Source organism: Haliotis cracherodii, unplaced genomic scaffold (genome assembly GCF_022045235.1).
Source record: "Haliotis cracherodii isolate W230 unplaced genomic scaffold, xgHalCrac1.p SCAF_4, whole genome shotgun sequence".
Classification (NCBI taxonomy): domain Eukaryota; kingdom Metazoa; phylum Mollusca; class Gastropoda; order Lepetellida; family Haliotidae; genus Haliotis; species Haliotis cracherodii.
Genome location: NW_027266297.1, coordinates 40,313,245 through 40,334,941, shown reverse-complemented (window position 1 = coordinate 40,334,941; position 21,697 = coordinate 40,313,245). Strand labels below are relative to the sequence as shown.

Below are 21,697 nucleotides of genomic sequence, written 5' to 3'. Positions count from 1 at the left end.
TCTGGTGTCTCCCACCATGATATTGCTGGAAAATTGCTAAAAGCAGCTTAAAACCACACTCACTCACTCACTCACTCAACTGGACAAAAGGCATAAAGATATTTCAAAATATATAGAATTTGATCTGTGTTTGAAATATGTACAAACATGCTTTGTTGGTATTCATAATAAACTAAATAAAGTCTTGCAAAACACAACCTATCCTACTGTCCCATTCCTCAAAGAACAGATGAAACATACAACTTATCTGTCCTGTGGAGGGCTCGTATTTAAATACCGTTTTAATTATGAATTTAGTGTCGTGAAATCCCAGAACTTGAAGATATGGGGGATGGGGTGGGGGGTTCGTAGATAATATGTCAGATTCCTCATTATGTGGATGAAAAAAGTTCTTATATGAAAAGAATGCCTCTGTACTGTGTAATAGTGGGAACAGAATCTACCTCGCGCTGAAGGTCATAGGTTCGATCACCTATCTGTACCCATCTTCCCGAGGCAAGTGTGTCCACTAGCCTATATCAAAGCTGGCCTCTTCCCGAGGCAAGCGTGTCCACTAGCCTATATCAAAGCTGGCCTCTTCCCGAGGCAAGTGTGTCCACTAGTCTATATCAAAGCTGGCCTCTTCCCGAGGCAAGTGTGTCCACTAGCCTATATCAAAGCTGGCATCTTCCCGAGGCAAGCGTGTCCACTAGCCTATATCAAAGCTAGCATCTTCTCGAGGCAAGCGTGTCCACTAGCCTTTATCAAAGCTGGCATCTTCTCGAGGCAAGTGTGTCCACTAGTCTATATCAAAGCTAGCATCTTCTCGAGGCAAGCGTGTCCACTAGCCTATATCAAAGCTGGCCTCTTCCCGAGGCAAGTGTGTCCACTAGTCTATATCAAAGCTGGCCTCTTCCCGAGGCAAGTGTGTCCACTAGCCTATATCAAAGCTGGCATCTTCCCGAGGCAAGCGTGTCCACTAGCCTATATCAAAGCTAGCATCTTCTCGAGGCAAGCGTGTCCACTAGCCTTTATCAAAGCTGGCATCTTCTCGAGGCAAGTGTGTCCACTAGCCTATATCAAAGCTGGCATCTTCCCGAGGCAAGTGTGTCCACTAGCCTATATCAAAGCTAGCATCTTCCCAGGTGAAGTGTGTCCACTAGCCTATATCAAAGCTAGCATCTTCCCGAGACAAGTGTGTCCACTAGCCTATATCAAAGCTGGCCTCTTCCCGAGGCAAGTGTGTCCACAAGCCTATATCAAAGCTACCCTTTCTACCCTTGCCACATCAAAGCCACTTTTCTTGGCTCGACCCTGGCGCCACCTCACGTGTTGTGTTGTGCCCCTTGTTAGGAAAACTCTATATCCAACCACATCGCTGTTTAGTTTCACAAATATGGCCACTACCATTGGCGACGACCTAGTTGATCAGATAACAACAACATTCGCGATTTTATCCCTGACATAAAAACAGGCAATGGTTGGGGGGTTTAAAAGACAAAAAAACAAATTTGTGTCAACAAAGACAGTCAGCGGTAAATCACCTTTATTTGAAGGTGTACCAATTCATGGATGTTGATTTTGTGAAACATTCTCTGATTGGACTATAGATATGTGCGATAGTCCAATCTTATTTAGCAAAGGAAAGTGGGCTTGATGTAGCAAGGGTGGAAACAAGGCTTTGATGAAAAGGCTTGTGGACGCTCTTGCCTCAGGAAGATGGGCTGACCTTGCAATCGACAGTAAAATATGGTACTTGTTGTTACCCTGCCTGGCACTCTGCATGAAGGGGATAAAACAAAAGTAAGTCGGCTAGGAGTTGGTATACTGTGTCTTGATGGGTATCCATGTTTATCTGTAACATGGTATCAGTGGACTTGCATTATTAAACCAGCTTTAGTGCGAACACATGCACCTCTGGCAACTTTTAATTAGGACTGGAAAGATGTTCATGTGGAATCTTTTCAGTCTTCTTTTTGTCACTCCTAAAACATGACAAGGTCAGAAAATAAAACATTTTATTTGAGTTTGTACATATCATGTATAGAAAAATGTAGGCAAAAAATGCCCCCTGCTTGTTTGTTTGCACCATAAAAACATTTCGTCTTCTCCCCCCCCCCCCCCCCATGTGGTATCACAGTAATACTGTTTAAGTCACTTAAGTAACAACACCAGTCTAGACCATTGCCGAGAGACAGTGGCACAATACAGTTACACACACACCTTCTGTCTAACTGTTACTTTCATAAAGTTCATATTTTAGCTATAAGGAAGAGAGTTCATGGATGTCAGCTCCTTTATTATGCTTACTTCTTCATCAGATGAATGATGAAGGAGTAAGTATATACTCCTAAACATTGTGTTCCTCATAATAAAGAAGCTGCCATCCATAAATTCTCTTCCTTATGTGTATCACTTCTATATGCCATTCAAAGACTTAATTACCCATAGTGCATATCTGACAACAGATCTGTGGCTGCTAACACATAGCCAAATATATGATCCAGAAAGATAGCATTACCTCAAAAGAATGTGGAAAGTTTTAAAACAAAATAATCGTCACTTTACGTATATATTATAATAATATTTTGATTATCACCGATACTGATACATGTCACATTACTATTCACATTACTAATCCTCATACACCATGCAAGTTACAAGTAAAGATTTGGGGTTGCATAGGTCTTCAGCATCCCATGCTTGCTGTAAAAGGCAACTATGCTTGTCATAAGAGGCGACTAACGGGATCGGGTGGTCAGGCTCGCTGACTTGGTTGATACAAGTCATCGTATCCCAATTGCGTTGATCAATGCTCATGATATCAATCACTGGATTGTCTGGTCCAGACTCGATTATTTACAGACCGCCGTCATATAGCTTGAATATTGCTGAGTGCGGCTTTAAACAAACAAACAGTACAATCTCCGTAACAAACAAACAAAGAAACCCACAAGTTACTCAAGTGGTGCAAAATGTTTGTTTAACTGCAGTTTTCATATTTCAACAAAATCTTCCACTTCTGGAAGCTCAACTCTTTAGTAGATATGTAGATGGGGATAGCCTACAATCCTGAATCAGCAACCATCAGGCCACGTGGTTGGTGGTTCGTGAATTGGTTCCAAGCCAGGCATAACACTGACCCTTCTACCCACTGATTCATGACATAGGGTCGACATAGTCATCTTCCTGAGGCAAGAGAGTCAACTGACTTTAACTTTAACCAGTTTCCACTGGAATTTTATAGTCAGTTAGCTCTCTTGCTTTGGGAAGATGTAACATAGTCTGAAAGTGTGTTTTCCAATTCTTTACTACAGAGGCTAAAAGATATTTATCTGCAATCGTGGTCATTTTCGTTGACATTATCGAATAAATGTATATATTATAGAATGTTGAAAACTCACATAAACACTGGACAGTATCTGTTTATGTAAATATAAAGAAATACTGTAATTCATTGGCAAGATTTTGATGTTCATCGCATGATTTAATCATCGAGGGTGGGAAATATCCAAAAACTCGGTCAGAACGATTATATAAAATGTGTAATAGCCAATATATAGAGGATGAATATCACTTTTTACTTGTTTGTCCATTGTACTACACTGTGAGGCAAAAAGATATTCCTATATACTACTTTTAATGATCTAAATTCTGACAATTGTTAAACAGTCTTGATAAATTAATAATACAAAACTTAGCCATGTATATTTTCCATGCATTGTTATATGGAACCAAATTTGTAAATAACAGTTAAGCCTGTGTGCAACATCTGTGTGGCTTATCTTGACAAATGGGTACACTTCTTCATCATTCTGATACCGTGTCTGAATGGGGAATCCATGTTAACTGTGGCTTGTCAGCCAATATATGATGCATGCATATGACACCAAAAACATTACAAGACATGTACCCAATAATATATAACAGCACCAGTGTGGCTTTTGTCTTGGAGCTGTACCATTTTCGTTGTCAGTTTGATTCAAATGCCTGCAACATACAATAGCCTTTTATAATTGCAAGAATAAACATTTTGGTAAATTCAAATTGAGCATTAATGCATGATTGTGTATTTGAATAGTCTAAGACTGTTATGTCTTCCCCACTAACACTTCATTATCGAGTAGGGGCGGTCGGGTAGCCTAGTAGTTAAAGCGTTCGCTCGTCACGCCGAAGATCAGGGTTTGATTCCCGACATGGGTACAATGTGTGAAGCTCATTTCTGGTGTCCCCCGCCGTGATATTGCTGGAATATTGCTAAAAGCAGCGTTAAACCCAACTCACTCACTCACTCATTATCGAGTAGAGCTCAATGACAGGTGACACATGCTACCTGACATAGGTGAGTGATGTAATATTTCCTGAAATGTCTCTGGAATGGTATTGCCATCCCAAAATGATGATGCACTGTAGCCACTGATGCAATGAACTATTTCAATGGAAAGTTTAGCTTCCTATTTTTGAACTTGTTCATTGAAAATATCTTGAAAAAACATAAGAAATATATTTCTATTTCTGAAAGTATTAAAAATTACCCCTTTGTCATTTAATATGATGTAATGAGAAGACACATCCATATTTAATGGGGGCACAGTCGTCTAAGGCGCCGCGATTCGCTGTGCAGAGTTGCGTCCCATGGGCATGCCAGAAATCTATCATTGTGTGTTCGAATCCAGGTTCTCCCTGATTATGTTTCTAGGTTTGTCAGCACCATACCCGTGCCTGTGGGTCTCACCGAAGTGGTAAACGTCTGAGGCCTGCTTCACTTTCCTCCCACATTAAGCTGACACACTGTGATATAACTGGAATACTGTTAAAAGCGGTGTTAAGCCCAACTCACTCACTCATATTTACTGTAAACATGATAAACACGACTTGCAAAGTTTGCTTATACTGTTATGACCGATTGATAATGTGCATACAAACCCTATTCTAGCTAGGAATATGTCTCTACTGGTTGTCAGGAATATGTTGAGGGGCATTCCCATCTTCTTCATGCAGCGGTTAATGATGAAGTATACGATGACCCAGAAGGTGTGGAACAAGAGACAGTAAAGCCAACCAAACCCCAGAGATACTGAAAGATAAGGCAGTAATAACACCTCATTGCATATTGGTTCGTGTACGTTATGGAGTTTATTGCCTTCATTTACTTGGATCCACAGGCTTGACATTTGAATAAAGGTAAACTTTTAAGGCTTTGAAAGAAAATTGTCCATCTGTAAGTAACATGAATTTAGTATTTGGAAAGTGAGATTTACAAAATAATCACATTGTTTATCCAGGTTCTAGTCTAGTTTGAATGACAGTGTGGTAGTGTGGCAACTATACAATTGTTAAGGCAATACATGACAGGTGGACCCAAGAAGTTTTCAAGGTGGAGGGTCACAATTTTTTATTATCAATTATGAGGAGTAGGGTGGTGGAGTGGCTGATGGATCATCTTTTGATATTTTGTCTTCAGTAAGTTTTAAAGTCGGGTGCCACATCTTGAATTTTTACCTTGAGTGTACATGGGAAGTCAGTGAGTGTACATGGGAATTCAATGACTGTACATGGGCATTCAGTGAGTTTACATGGGAATTCAATGACTGTACATGGGGATTCAGTGAGTGTACATGGGAATTCAGTGAGTGTACATGGGAATTCAGTGAAAGTACATGGGGATTCAGTGAGTACATGGGAATTCAGTGAGTGTACATGGGAATTCAGTGAGTGTACATTGGAATTCATTGAGTGTACATGGGAATTCAGTGAAAGTACATGGGGATTCAGTGAGTACATGGGAATTCAGTGAGTGTACATGGGAATTCAGTGAGTGTACATGGGAATTCAGTGAGTGTACATGGGAATTCAGTGAGTGTACATTGGAATTCAATGAGTGTACATTGGAATTCAGTGAGTGTACATGGGAATTCAGTGAGTGTACATGGGAATTCAGTGAGTGTACATGGGAATTCAGTGAGTGTTCATGGGAATTCATTGAGTGTACATGGGAATTCAATGAGTGTACAAACTACACAATCATTTCAATAAAACGAATTGAAGGCATTTCCAGTTCAAATGACCAAATGCTAAATGAGCTTAAGCTGTTATTGCATTTGTTCAAAACAGGTGGTAAGTTAAATCTATAATTGTGATTGCACTTGTTGGTTAACATTGAAGGTCCCTTTCACTAGTATCATTATGAATTACATAATAATTACGTATTTGAAGCCTTTATATGACTGACTGATAGCTGCAGTGTAACAAAACATTTCTTTGGATCTTGTCCGTATCACCACCCCCATCCCCTCCCATCCAGCTCACCGTTTGCATTGCGGATATATTCCGGTCTTTCGATGGTGCGTGTTTGATTAGTTCCAGCCTTTTCACAATGCGCACCCTTAAAACCGACGGGGCAGTCCATGCAAGCGCACGTCATGAAATCACATGTATTGTTTAGGCAAGCCTTGCTGCATTTTACTCTGCATTGCTTCTCGGGGCCGCAGAATCCCTGTGAACATCCATCACTGCATGCTCCCGTTGACCTGTCACATGTGGGTTGTCTATCACCAATGGCTGAACAGTGTCTGCTACATTTAACTGAACAGTCGATCCCATGGTAGCCATCAGCACAAGACTGACATCTGCCAGTGTGTACATGACATCCCCAGCTACAATGTCCAATGCATTTTTTATCACAAAAGGGACCATAATACCCGTTCGGGCATTCTGTACACATAATGTCATTGCAATGTTCACAATTCAAGCTGATGTGTCTGCATGTATCACCTGTCCCGATCACGCCTGAAACAAAATACTATCATGATAATAATATATAAATAGAGAATACTACAAAAATATAAAAAATATAAAGATGTTTATCATCCAAAACTGGCTCCCACAGGAGATATCGCTTGGGTGAGATATATAGAATACTAAACGAGCTCCCGTGTAATACCAATTTTATGAAACGAGTGAATAGTTCTGGTATCTGACGAGCGAAAGCGAGTCAAATACCACAACTATTCACGAGTTTCATAAAATTGGTTTTACACGAGAGCGAGTTAAGTATTTTATTTATTACTTGTCATTTATAAAGTTTTTAGAATTATACTGTTGAGTGTAAATAGGCTGACACCTACACGATCCTAATGGCATAATCCAATTGAGTTTAACAGAATAATACTTCAAACACGTCAAAAGTTGAAACGTATGAATTTAATATCATACAATGGTCCACCTTTAGAATTCAGGCGTTCGTCCCACAAACTTATCGTAGCGCTAAGGCTATCACAACTCACATAATTTAACTTAGACCAGCGACTGTCGTTGCGCTACCGTACGATCGCCTTGTGGAACGGGGCCTTGCACCTCAAAGTTTACAATGACGTCACAATACCCGATGACGTAATTTGTGGAATTTTTTTGCAAGATCCATCGGCGAAACAATGCCATGTGACGTCAGCCTAGCAACAAGGTTGCTGGGGTCATCGAGTGTGCATAAGCTCCTCCCAGTGATCTATCATCTCCACATACAATGTCGTTGAATACGCCAGGGGATGTTGAGAGCTTTCAATATTTGTTCGTGAAACGTGTTCCGAGAGTACATAAGCACGCGTTTTGGTATTACACAATGTGTAGTAAAGCTGTATGTTTATTAAACGGGTGATCCCTTCACGGGCAAGTAATAACAAGCGATATCTACGCTGTAGATATCGCTGCAATGAAATTGCATCACAATGCTTTGCAGACCATTGTGACGTCATTGGTTACCATGACGTCACAATCAAATGACATCACTAATGGCTCTCCTATTGAAGCTGTTAGCATTACTTTTTACACCTAAGACACTGCTTATTACTGTCTACAAACTGAAAAAGTTGGAAGAATGATGTTGGATGATAAATAAAATCTCACCCTCGTGTCTTTTGATATCAAATATATCAACACTCGTTGATAAAAGTGGAAACAATCCTCGGCAAGCCTCGGAGTTTTCCCACTTTTATCAACTCGTGTTGATATATTTGATATCAAAAGACACTCTGGTGAGATTCTCTATTTATCGTCCAAAACTGGCTCCCACGGGAGATATCGCTACAATGAAATTGCATCACAATGCTTTGCAGACCATTGTGCCGTCATTAGTTACCATGACGTCACAATCAAATGACATCACTAATGACTCTTCTACTGAAGCAGTTAGCAGCACCTTTTACACCTAGACACTGCTTATTCACTGCTTATTACTGTCTAAAAACTGAAAAAGTTGGAATAATGATGTTGGATGATGAATAACATCTCACCCTCGGGTCTTTTGATATGAAATATATCAACACTCGTGATGAAAGTGGAAAAACTCGGCAAGCCACAGAGTTTTTCCACTTTTATTAACTCGTGTTGATATATTTCATATCAAAAGACCCGAGGGTGCGATTCTCTATATGTCTAGTAGTGAGGTCAGACAAAACGTTTCAATTTCTATTCTGGCTCATGTATCAGCAGTGACATAAATACAAGCTTTACACTTATTCCCATACATTTAATATTACATTCGCGTAAATGTCATTTTGGACGTTTGTTTGTTGTCTAACACCGTACTTAGTAATATTCCATTTAAATGACTGCTGTCTGTAAATATTCAAGTCTGGACCAGATAATCCAGTGAATGACATCATGAGCATCGTTTTACTCAATTGGGGTACGATCACAGGGTCCCGTAACGCAAAAATTAGCAGCAAAATAAATACGGTAACTAGCGGGGTTAAAGTACTATATAAAAGGATACTTTTATTTGGTACTATAACCCCGTTAGTGACCGTATATATCTTGCTGCTTATTTTTGCGTTGCAAGGCCCTGTGGGTACGATGACATGCATCAAGCAAGTCAGCGAGCCTGACCACCCGATCCCGTTGCTGTAGGTTGCTGAAGACCAATTCTAACCCGGAAATTCACGAGTGAATACTGCACCATGAAACTACTGTTTCCGTCGTTTTATATTCTTCAGAGCTGGAATGTTTGTTTTTTTAAAAATAAGAGTACTTGTTACAGAAATATAAAATAATAATTTTGTCTCGGAAAAGTATAATTGTAGACTAATCATTTCTGATTGAATAGTTTTATGTCTTGCAACAGTCACCAAAGACATTTTTTCTGTAACAAAAATTCCAAGCATCCCCCAGAATACTAAATATTCGGTCCTTAATATAGTAATCGTACTTACGTATCAAACAAGTTAAGAGAATGGCTATGTGGCTGACGTGAAATGGCCGCATGTTTAGGACTGACTGAAGGACCAGGAACTCTGCAAGTTGAAAATGTCATCTTCGTATATTGGATTAAAAAATGGGCTTCTTGTATCACGGAAAATGTGCGTCGTCATCACTGCCCTCGAAAGGTTACAAAATGAGTTATCACTCTCCCACCCCTACCTTCTACTCCATTCTTCTAAATGTGGCTATTATCACCTAATGCAAACAAGGTTTGGGTGTTGTTTAACGCCGCACTCAGCTATATTCCAACTTATGACGGCGGTCTGTAAATAATCCAATCTGGACCAGACAATCCAGTGTTTGACATGAGCTTCAATCCACGCAAATGGGATAGGATGACACGCATCAGTCAAGTCACGTAGCCGGATCACCCGATCCATTTAGAAACCTCTTATAATCATAGGTCGCTGGGGACCTACATTTGTACCCTGAATGCCCATGGGTTAGACGATATATGCATAAAATAGTTCAAGTAAAGAATATATAAAAAAAGAAACATATTTCAAAACCAACATTGTGGTTATTTTGATTGACTCTAAAAGCGTCAGTGTTACTCACACTCCGATTGATAGAGCATATTACACTTCTTATTTTAATGCAAATGTTCACAAATACTTTTTGTGAAAAATACACATGATTTAACTACATATAATTTGCATCACTGCATTACCAACACGCCTAATGGAATCTGTTTTGGCCGCTAATGGAGACTGATTATTCTCCTGCGTTGATGTTTTGTATTTATATAAAACGTGGGTTTCCTTATTTAGATAATACGCAAGCGACTCACCTTCAACAGGTCAAAGTATAGTTGGACCCGGAACGGATTTCCAAACAGGTAATAAGTCCAAATGTACTATGTCTCCAAATTCATGGAAATACTAAATCATCCCATAACCAACGGAAATCTCTGGTAAAAACACAGAACACTGTACGATTCCACCCACAAATGATCCTGTTGTTTCGCCTGTTTCAGCTGAGCAGCACGTCATTGGACAAGCAACAGAGATTATCTAAAAATAAACATGATAGAGCTACTGTGCACCTGGCGTATAAACTGCGACGCAATCAATACAGGGCATACTGACAGGAACGACGTGGCGCAAGGGTAATATTTGACCTTCTATGTTCTATAGAATATGCTTTTGCTCAATTTGTGTGATAAATTTGATTTGTTCGTTTGATAACCAAGATAATACCCACCGGTCATCTCTGACATCAACAGTACTCCCGACTGTCTACATTGACACCAGCAGTACACCCGACTGTCTACATTGACATCAGCAGTACACCCGACTGTCTACATTGACACCAGCAGTACACCCGACTGTCTACATTGACACCAACAGTACACCCGACTGTCTACATTGACATCAGCAGTACACCCGACTGTCTACATTGACACCAGCAGTACACCCGACTGTCTACATTGACATCAACAGTACACCCGACTGTCTACATTGACACCAACAGTACTCCCGACTGTCTACATTGACATCAACAGTACACCCGACTGTCTACATTGACACCAGCAGTACACCCGACTGTCTTCATTGACATCAACAGTACACCCGACTGTCTACATTGACACCAGCAGTACACCCGACTGTCTACATTGACATCAACAGTACACCCGACTGTCTACATTGACACCAGCAGTACACCCGACTGTCTACATTGACACCAGCAGTACACCCGACTGTCTACATTGACACCAGCAGTACACCCGACTGTCTACATTGACATCAGCAGTACACCCGACTGTCTACATTGACATCAGCAGTACACCCGACTGTCTACATTGACATCAGCAGTACACCTGACTGTCTACATTGACACCAGCAGTACACCCGACTGTCTACATTGACACCAGCAGTACACCTGACTGTCTACATTGACACCAGCAGTACACCCGACTGTCTACATTGACATCAGCAGTACACCCGACTGTCTACATTGACATCAGCAGTACACCCGACTGTCTACATTGACATCAGCAGTACACCCGACTGTCTACATTGACACCAACAGTACTCCCGACTGTCTACATTGACATCAACAGTACACCCGACTGTCTACATTGACATCAACAGTACACCCGACTGTCTACATTGACACCAGCAGTACACCTGACTGTCTACATTGACACCAGCAGTACACCCGACTGTCTACATTGACATCAGCAGTACACCCGACTGTCTACATTGACATCAGCAGTACACCCGACTGTCTATATTGACACCAGCAGTACACCCGACTGTCTATATTGACATCAGCAGCATACCCGACTGTCTACATTGACATCAGCAGTACACCCGACTGTCTACATTGACACCAGCAGTACACCCGACTGTCGACAATGACATCAGCAGTACATCCGACTGTCTACATTGACATCAACAGTACACCCGACTGTCTACATTGACATCAACAGTACACCCGACTGTCTTCATTGACACCAACAGTACACCCGACTGTCTACATTGACACCAACAGTACACCCGACTGTCTACATTGACATCAGCAGTACACCCGACTGTCTACATTGACACCAGCAGTACACCCGACTGTCTACATTGACACCAGCAGTACATCCGACTGTCTGCATTGACATCAACAGTACACCCGACTGTCTACATTGACATCAACAGTACTCCCGACTGTCTACATTGACATCAACAGTACTCCCGACTGTCGACATTGACACCAGCAGTACACCCGACTGTCTACATTGACACCAACAGTACACCCGACTGTCTACATTGACATCAACAGTACACCCGACTGTCTACATTGACACCAGCAGTACACCCGACTGTCTACATTGGCATCAGCAGTACACCCGACTGTCTACATTGACACCAGCAGTACACCCGACTGTCTACATTGACATCAACAGTACACCCGACTGTCTACATTGACATCAACAGTACACCCGACTGTTTACATTGACACCAGCAGTACTCCCGAATGTCGACACTGACATCAGCAGTACACCCGACTGTCTACATTGACATCGGCAGTACACCCGACTGTCTACATTGACACCAGCAGTACGCCCGACTGTCTACATTGACATCAGCAGATGACATATTTAGGATTTATCTGCAGATGGTACGTGAGGGTTTAAGCAAACGACTTCAGCGTTATAAAGTATTATATTAGCAATAAAATCATATCCTTTAAAATAGCCCTTGAGTCTGTTTGCGTGTTTCCATAACATGTCACACGCAACGATTTGTACATTTCCTACAACTGCAAAGTAGGTCACGCTAAACCGATGAAAAGTGTTGTGTTATTTGTATTCTGGCGTTTGTAAATCGCATTTGTATTTCGCATTAGGCAGGTGTGCACTCGTCTCGTCCCGGACTTACTTCCTCTGGGTCTTCAGTTGTCATGTTTTGTCACACGCTAACACTATTCCTGACAATCGCCTTTACTGAAGGTAAGTGCTGCAGTCGATGGTATGTTGTTTGAGTTAGCACTTAACACCTTGCTAAACATACAATAAATCATTTACATATACAGATATGTAATTTTAGCTTTGGCATTTTGTCATACGATTTGTGATAATCTTCTATGATTAGAGCTTTGAAATACTGTGTACAAGTTTATATTATATTTGTTAAATATATATGATTTGTTTGTTGTTTACGCCGCTCTCAGCAATATTTACGGTAGCCTGTAAATGATCACGTCAAACAAGACAACACTGTGGTTGATAGTATGAGCTACGTCCCATGCCAAGTCATCGTATCGCACCACCTGATTGATTAAGTCAACTCTTACGACACGCATGGATTACTGAGGCCATCAACATCTCACAATTCCTAATATATGACATTTACGAAACGGAAACACCAGAGAGTAATACTTTCTTTATCAAATCAAACTTAAGAAATCTCGTAAGAATACCGTGATATCAGTGGTGAGATGAGGTGAAATGGGGTTTAACGTCGCGTCCAAGATTATTGCACTTATATACCGACGTGCATGCACGTGTGTGTGGCTGCTAGTACTAGTCCGGACTGATGCTAGCACACTGAGATACCATGCCGCAGTTTAACATGAATACCCCACTCAGACACAGTATACTGACTCCGAGCCGTACAGTCCATCTTTTAACATCTACGCGGCCGGGTATCGAACCCCGGACCTTCCGCTCTCCGGGCGGACGCTCTACCACTAGACCACGGAGGCGGTCAGGGTGACATCAGTGAACCGACCCATTAATGATAGAGTACCAACTGACATGCAGCCATGTCCGTTCACATAAGCCTTATCACACCCGAAAACCTCCATCTCAGTATGTCGAGAACTGTATGCAAATATTTTTGAGAAAGCAGGCATCGGATTAATATATACCTAACTAAAAATAATTCCTGCTAGACATCCCCGTTTGCATATTTTGGGGATCGGTTTTATCGTATCGAAAACACTATCCATTATATGATAATGTATAATCATAGTGCTCACTTCAAGACAATTTCCGATTGTACGTTGTAGTGCACGTTCTGAAATGTTATCATATTGTCCCAGAGTGACTTAATCGCATTCTGTATTATCTTTTTATGAATTATAGCTTATGAACTAGCCTTCCCTGTTGTACAGTGTTGAGTTACATATGGTTAAGAAAATCTAGACTATTTAACATGATGTAATCCATGGGTAACAGCGGTAAAGTGAGCATTTGTTTAACGCAGCATTTCACATAATGAAATTTATATCATTAATCCCTCCTCCCCTTGACCGTGTCCTATGTCCATAAGTCCCATGTTCAAGGCAACGTAATAGCCTGTCCATTGTTGCTCACGAGTGTATATATATGTTTACTTTACTGGTAGTTGTCTGGTATTCCGACTGCACAAGTATTTATCAGGATTCGCCTCTTTGCTGGACTCGCCGCTCGACTTATTTCTGTTTGAAGTTGTATTTGTTTTATTACCGACTAAAGAAGGTTGGCAAAATAATGACAGATTGTCATTTATATGGAGTTAATATAACTTCTTGCTGTTTGTTATTTTCTCGAAAATGTTTCGTTATATACTGTAAATTTCTTATTGTTAACCAGACTGTCCGTTTCGCAAAGCGCCATTTTTGTTATTTGACAAGCGTGTATTCTTTTGCTTCAAACAGTGGTCTCCTAGTTTTTCAAGAATATATTTTGTTAAAGTTGATTTTGTATATGAAATGTATGATAAAGAATTTTCGTGACGCTAAATATTTTTTATACTTTTGTTTATGTTTTTTTAAGATTCTGCAAACAATAAACTACTTTTTAAGTCGCAAATATAAAAGGTGGTGAACCGTCCCTGTGTGTGAGGTATAGGGAATTTACGTTTCAAGGTTTTACATTTGCAATGAAATATTTTCATTTCCGGCAGAGAAACTAAACAAAAAGTATACAATAAAGAGGATATTTTATTTGTCTCGTGAAATATGATGTTTCTCTCATCTCGTGAAGTGATATTTTCACGAGTGACGTAGCCACGAGTGAAAATATCTCCTTTCCCTCAGTCACTCGATGAGAGAAACATGATATTTCACTCGACACATGGAATATTCTCTATCTATTATTAATATAAGGAACAATAAACCACATCTCCCTGTTTGTGCTCTGATTCGTGTTTGGGTACTTTTACATATGTTGCCTTGCTTTTGGTGCAATATGTGGGTACAATTATTGTGATATAACACCTTATTCATAGTGTTGTCATAACTTATAGTTGACATTGTAAACGGAATTTATAGTCTATCCTAAAATTTAGAGTAATAATGTATTATATGTAAACATATCTTCCCTTTGAGATGCGGTACGTACATTAACTATAATACTTAAAACCATTCTCACGTGTGTGTGTGGCAGCTTGTCCTAGTCCGGACTGATGCCGATTTAAAGTGCTCGCACACTGAGTTGACGTTAACAAAGTAAAGTAAGGATTCTATGGCAATCAGTTTGAACTCCGTGGAATCCGAACTTCGTTATTATGAGACATACATATTAGAGACAGACTGTATAACATGTTCCGCACATACATGTATATACATGCCTCGTCATTGTGGAGAGTGTTTCGTGTCAGATAAAGGAAAGACGATAAGGAAAAAGCAAATATGGACACCATGTATAAAATATTTATTCAACAAATGAATCCGGGAACATTGGGTCCATGACGTATGAGTCGATCAATAGGGTATTATGTCATCGCTCCTCGACGCCGTGATGCTTTGGATATTTTACTGAGAGTTTATAATGTGATGCAGTGTGGCGTGGGCTTTCGTGTGTGTGGGAGGGATAGAATCATGTTCAAAATATTTGTTTATTTTACAGTTGCAATATGTGTATCTCTGTCATCAAACGTGCTGTGTGATAAAGAATGCAACGCATGTTCTAGCCACAAATGTTCAGACAACTGCATCAAATGTCCTACTGGATTCTACGGACCCGGCTGTACCCGTTCTTGTCCTCCTAATTGTGCAGAAGGGTGTTGTGAGCTCCTGTCTAGTGGTCGGAGTGTCAACTGCACTAAGGGCTGCCAGGACGGGTACAGAGGCTTGACGTGTAACACGCGTTGTAAGCGACCCTGTTTGACATGTGACCGTTATACCGGGGATTGTACTGGGCCCTGCAGGAACGGCTTCCATGGTTCCAGATGTTTACAGAGGTGTTCTCAGCCCTGTGATTACTGTGACAAGCTAACTGGGGAATGCGTTGAACAATGCAGTGATGGTCTCTGTGGCGTTAACTGCACAGTGAATTGCCCCATGGGATGTAAGAAATGTGACAGATACACTGGGGAATGTTTTGAACTATGTGAAGATGGCTACTATGGCGTTAACTGCACGATGAATTGCCCTATTGGATGTTTGAAATGTGACAAACACACTGGAGGCTGTCCAGAAGAGAGACTTGCCAAAGGCTTTCAGGGGAATCGTTCATCTGCTGGAAGCACTTTCACAAGGGTGCACACAAAACGCAATGATGTTAACAGCATCGAAGGTATGTGATGTCAAAGAATCCATACACATGAAAACAGTATCGAATCACTGTGTTCTAATTGCGACAACGCTTTTATACATTTTTTTAAACAAAGGCATGAAGTCAAACACCGATTATGAAATATATATTTACAACAGTTATTGCAAAAACATTGCAGTGTGGCATATTTCATTTATAGCAGTCTGAGTATGTCCTTGTCATTTTTAAAATACAAAACATCATCGGCAGAAACTCCGCAAATTATCCACCATTGGTGCAAAACGCAAAATGGCGGTATCCGGAACGCCAATAAAGTGAAAAGGTTATGCATGTAATTCAGTTATACTTGTTCACTTTATAGCAAACTTGATTGATACAAGTTTACATTTCTTTCCAGTATCTTGTGATACAGCATCGTATTCATTCATCATAGCTTCCGTTGTCCCAGCTTTAGTATTGACTGTACTTGTCGTTTTACGGTACTCAACCTACAGAAGGTATGTTCTTCTTTGTTTAGAGTGAGTGAGTGAGTGAGTTTGGTTTTACGCCGCTTTTAGCAATATTCCAGCAATATCACGGCGGGGGACACCAGAAATGGGCTTCACACATTGTACCCATGTCGGGAATCGAACCCGGGTCTTCGGCGTGACGAGCGAACGCTTTAACCACTAGGCTACCCGACAGCCCTCTTTGTTTAGGGGAAAATATACTCGTTTGTCTATTGATTGTACAACCGCAATCTCCAAGCTTCTAGTCATTACATATTGTTCAAGATTATAGTAAATGCCCTCATAATATTTTATTGTTCAGATAACATATTTTATTAGAGCTTTAGATTTGTATTTCGATTGATATATATTTATGGTTCTGTTTCGTGGAAAGTATACATGGATTAAGTAATACCCGAATATGAAATTTACAGTCATTATTAACATTTCAGAATACATAAGCCGAGTTCAAGGACATATTCTGAAGAATCAGAACACGTGTTTACCGAGCGGAATGGTTCTGAAGTTTCGGATGTCCACATGGATGTACCTTCTGATCGTGCAAAAGTTGATATTTTGAAAGAGAATGATCATTTCACATTAGAATACCAATTCACAAGCTGTAGTCATTCACATAAGGCTAGCAATGGTCAACATAGTTACATCGTGATCTGGTAGCGCCAGCATAATCAGTATTGGCTTATTGTTTTGGTCATTTTGTCATGTGTTTATCCTTAGATTTGAATAAAAATGTAAATGTATAAGCTACATTTAACTTGAAATGTTTTTTCAATATCATTGTCAACGTAGTGTTAGTATCGACGTTTGATATTGTCAACATTGGTGGAAACCGTTGGGTTGTTGTTGTTTACATCAATCATAATGAAGATATTGAAAAGGGAAAATTATTATGTACATTGCACATTTAAAAAATAGTTCCCTGTAATTTGACGAAAAAGGCAAAATTTTGATGAAGCTGATATGAATAGATAACTCAAACTCAATCTCTGTTACCTATCATATGTTATACATATACATACATCTGCTGATTAATACCTTCACATGTAAATGTGTGGTTTGACCATTAAACAGTTTGTAACAGGGTTGACCCTCTTCAACCCACAGCTAACAACAATGTGTGAAGCCCATTTCTGGTGTCCCCCGCCGTGATATTGCTGGAATATTGCTAAAATCGCGTAAAACCAAAACTCACTCACTCACTCACTCACAGCTAACAATGTATTAAAATAATGACATTTAAAGTCTACCTTGACTAGACAACGTAATACAACCATAAACCATATCATGTTCAAGCATACACACACTGCGATCTTGCATTGCGTTACCAGATGTTTTCTGAAAAAGGAATATCGAGCTAGATGCATTTGCAAAGACTGCATTATGCTGTGAATATAAATAGAATATGAATAGCGTTCAGTACCTGATGGTGGTATGGGGAAATGCCATTCACTGATTTGTTAATGTTCACGTGTAGCATAAAGCAACAGTGCCGCGTCAAATGATTGCATCGGTCGTAAATGAAACTTTCAATACACATTTCACAAAGCTTCAAAACTCATTCAATGTAGAAATTGCATATCCATTGTGGCTGCTATCACATGACGTTTCACACTAACAATGATAAACTGTATCGGTTGTGCACCATTACCAAGTTATTGAGGGTGTATTGAGTACCATGTTATGAGCGGTGACTGTTAAAACCTTAAGTAGATGCGTACCATCCAAGCAGATCGCAATATTTTATGTGTGACCTTGACAGCGGGATGACCCGACACACGGTCAGCGGGGGTTGCCGCCAGGTGCTAAGATTAAATACTTTACTTATCTGAATATTGTTGTTTGTTGTTTTATTTCCGTACTTAGAAGGCCACAGGCCTATAGTACAATGCACATACTATGTTGAGTAATTGACTAATGGTACATATATTTCCTGTACAGTTGTACATGATACACATACATGAACATGCTTCTTAGAACCAGAACTTGTTAACAAAGAATGAAATGTATATATATTTGGACGCACAGAGTATCTAGAAAGTATATACTTAATTCTAAACTGAGAATAGAAAGCAGAAAATTATAATCATCTCCAACTTTATCAAGATTACACAGTGTATGGCGTCCAACTTCAATTTAAAGCTCATGTGTGGAACATCTACCTTTGGATAGAGCACGTCTAAGGTTTCTTTTTTTAACATTATCAGCAAACAGATACAGTTATGCATACAATGCGTTATAACATATCAAAATACATAACTTTAATGGATGAAGATAAAGATTGACACTAGTTTTGCAACTACACATGTGTCAAAGAGTTTATACAATGAAAATGAGAATCTACATATTGTTCATTCCACACATAGCCAAAAACATGATTAAATAACAGTTTTCTTCCATTTGTAATCCAATTTCTTTTCCCGTTTAAGTCATACGTTAACATCATATTATTAACACATATTTGGATACCCCAAGGGTTACTTGTTTAACATTTGTAACCAATACTTCATTATCATAATATAAGAGTAGATTAACATAGGATACCTGGCATATTCACCATGTGCCATAGCATTTGATATATCTGTCTTAATACAATGATAGTGAGTGAGTGAGTTGGGTTTAACGCCGCTTTTAACAGTATTCCAGTCATATCACGGCGTTAATACCGTGATAACTTCCACATGCATGTAAGTGACAGTCAGTTTTGAAAACAACTACTTTAGGTTACTACGATTAACAGTTAGTTTCCACTTGGCACAGTATCAGTCAGGTTATGCAATTTGTTTCTGTTAAATTGGAAACAGTACTTGATACCAATACATTATCATCAGCAAATAGTAACAGGAATAATTTGTAACAACACCTGCATTTAATTGTATACCATTTTCACAGTTACCATGAATTTGTAATACAAGTTCATTTATGAAAAAATAAAATGGAAAGGGGTTTACTATAGAGCCTTGTCTAAGTTAAGTGTTAAGGTCAATGTTAAGTGTTTCAGATAATTCTACCTTGTTTCAAACACCATCTAATATCACGTTCGAAATAAGAATCCAAAACTTCTCTGGACAGAATCAAAAGCTTTTGCAACATGGACAAACAAAGAGTAAAATGTCCACACCCTTGCGACTCACTTATTGTGTCCATTGTACCTTACCAAAACACTAGAAGAAATTCAAGTGCAGAGTGGATCAGCATTGGACTAGATGATACGGTGCATTGACTAGTTACAGGGTCATTCAGGACCATGGGTGTGTTTACACATGTGTTAACACTAGCAACGGTTTGGACAGTGTTTGTTTAAGACAGTGTTCAAGGACTGTATGTCCATCTTTTCTTCATTGGAAAATGACCGGTTATTCTCCAGTTTTATTTTCGGGACACATAGCGATCTCATGTTATCTGCCAAAAGTGTGAGGTGGCTGGTGTGTAAAATAACAGGTAGTTGCGATTTGTGTTTTTCATGGAATTTCTTGGAAAAGGATTATACAGGAACTCCTAAAGGCAAGTAGTTTATTACTTTTCACTCTTCCTTAGATGTTAGATATAAATGATGTTTTACACATAAATATCGCCTCAAATGCTCATTGTGTTAGAATGTTATCCTGCCTTCCCAGATATTGCATTTACAGTGATAATTAACGTATTGTTAAACTATTAAGAAAACTGTTCGTATCATTCGTATTTGATTCATGCGGAACTAGGATTTATGACTTTTTAATTTTAGCAAGAATAACATTTGATCGCATTATTTTAAGATTTCAAAAACTAAACGAGTTCTTCTGCTAAAAGTACGAACTTGTAGACCTACCCACGTGAACCACCCAAATATAGAACATCACGTTATGAACACGTGACTTTTTATTTACGCTTTAGTGTATTCATGTGAACTATCGTAAGGTGTTTAAACATCATTTCTAATCTAGTTCCATAGAATTAAGTCCCCGGAAAGTATATAGTGATAGTTCAGTTTCGAAGAAACGAATGCGATCCTTATTTACCCACGTACAACTGGTGCACGTTGGAACAGGATAAATAGCTCTAGTGCTGTGTTTGACTTGGTGTGGAGTGATTAATCATGTGACTAGCATGTGAACCTTTTTACTGTCTGATTTCAACTTTTCTTTTATTTGATTAGTGCAACTCTCAACATTATAATAGATCTAAACATTATATATATATATGTATGTTTAGTAAGTTTATGGAGCCAGCTACAGTTTTATATTGGTCCCGGGCAATTTTGCACTAATGAGTGTTAGAGATATCAAGTGACAAGGTAGATTTGATTGAATTAGATCAAGATATCTGTTTATCATGACACTGCAAAAATACGTGACTTAAATAGAAAATTTACCTGGTCGTGTAGATTTATTTTATGATGGGGAAAGATACCTGTCTACCAATATTTTTATTTCCAAATTTGATTTGTATAATTGTTTAGACAAACTTTCAAACTGACTTGGTATCGAATTTAGCTAGGACTTTGAATAGGTCTCTGAAGGTTTACATTATTAACTTTAGAGGAGAAGGGAGACTACATCCTTTGAGGTTGATGCTATGATTTTTCATTTTGATTCCTTGAGGCGTGTGGGTACCTTTAAATATTTATGAAAAAGTATGGGTTTTGTATGAGTGTGGGAAACGCTATATGATGGAAAACCGGTTAAGTCATTTTCATGTTTATATTGTATATTTTCTTGATGTAAAATTTGAATTTTATGAATACAATGTGTACCTTTTCACTTTTATCTCTCCCTTAGGGAAATACATTGGAAACATCCAAATATATGACTATGAAGGAAAAAAGTTAAAGTTATATCTTATAATTGTAGAGCACTAAATAATCCATTGAAGAGGAAAAAGGTAATTAGGTTCTTGCGAAAGCGTAAAACACAAATATATTGTCTGCAAGATGTACACTTTACCGCAGAGCAGGAACAATTAATAAAGCAGCAATGGTTATACAGGGAATGTTACTTTA

The 21,697-nt window shown here is 39.2% G+C and overlaps 1 protein-coding gene and 1 long non-coding RNA gene across 4 annotated transcripts; one reads left to right on the top strand and one right to left on the bottom strand.

Annotated features, from left to right (window-relative positions):
- Nucleotides 1-2,132: 2,132 nt before the first annotated feature.
- On the bottom strand, nucleotides 2,133-10,210 carry LOC139479016 (uncharacterized). The gene is made up of 5 exons (XR_011654338.1): nucleotides 10,025-10,210; nucleotides 9,186-9,266; nucleotides 6,289-6,768; nucleotides 4,906-5,056; nucleotides 2,133-3,969 (listed from the first exon to the last, which is right to left on the bottom strand). It is a non-coding gene; the product is annotated as an uncharacterized lncRNA (long non-coding RNA).
- Nucleotides 10,211-10,252: 42 nt separating this feature from the next.
- LOC139479015 (multiple epidermal growth factor-like domains protein 6) lies at nucleotides 10,253-18,591 on the top strand. 3 transcript variants are annotated; one of them, XM_071261746.1, is made up of 5 exons: nucleotides 10,253-10,342; nucleotides 12,577-12,679; nucleotides 15,563-16,231; nucleotides 16,608-16,707; nucleotides 17,151-18,590. In XM_071261746.1, exons 2-5 carry the CDS (start codon nucleotides 12,631-12,633, stop codon nucleotides 17,374-17,376), a joined length of 1,044 nt encoding a protein of 347 aa, XP_071117847.1. In that variant the 5' UTR covers nucleotides 10,253-10,342; nucleotides 12,577-12,630; the 3' UTR covers nucleotides 17,377-18,590. The 3 variants fall into 3 exon arrangements, with proteins under 3 accessions (XP_071117847.1, XP_071117848.1, XP_071117846.1); XM_071261747.1 differs by having other exon boundaries at nucleotides 10,318-10,342; nucleotides 12,581-12,679; nucleotides 17,151-18,591; XM_071261745.1 differs by lacking the exons at nucleotides 10,253-10,342; nucleotides 12,577-12,679 and having other exon boundaries at nucleotides 14,988-16,231; nucleotides 17,151-18,591.
- Nucleotides 18,592-21,697: the final 3,106 nt, after the last annotated feature.

Coding starts and splice junctions, on each gene's coding strand:
- LOC139479015 (XM_071261745.1), top strand. CDS start 15,409: ATGAGTCGATCAATAGGGTATTATGTCATCGCTCCTCGACGCCGTGAT. Junction 16,232..16,607: donor TGATGTTAACAGCATCGAAG/GTATGTGATGTC, acceptor ATTTCTTTCCAG/TATCTTGTGATACAGCATCG. Junction 16,708..17,150: donor CGGTACTCAACCTACAGAAG/GTATGTTCTTCT, acceptor TTAACATTTCAG/AATACATAAGCCGAGTTCAA.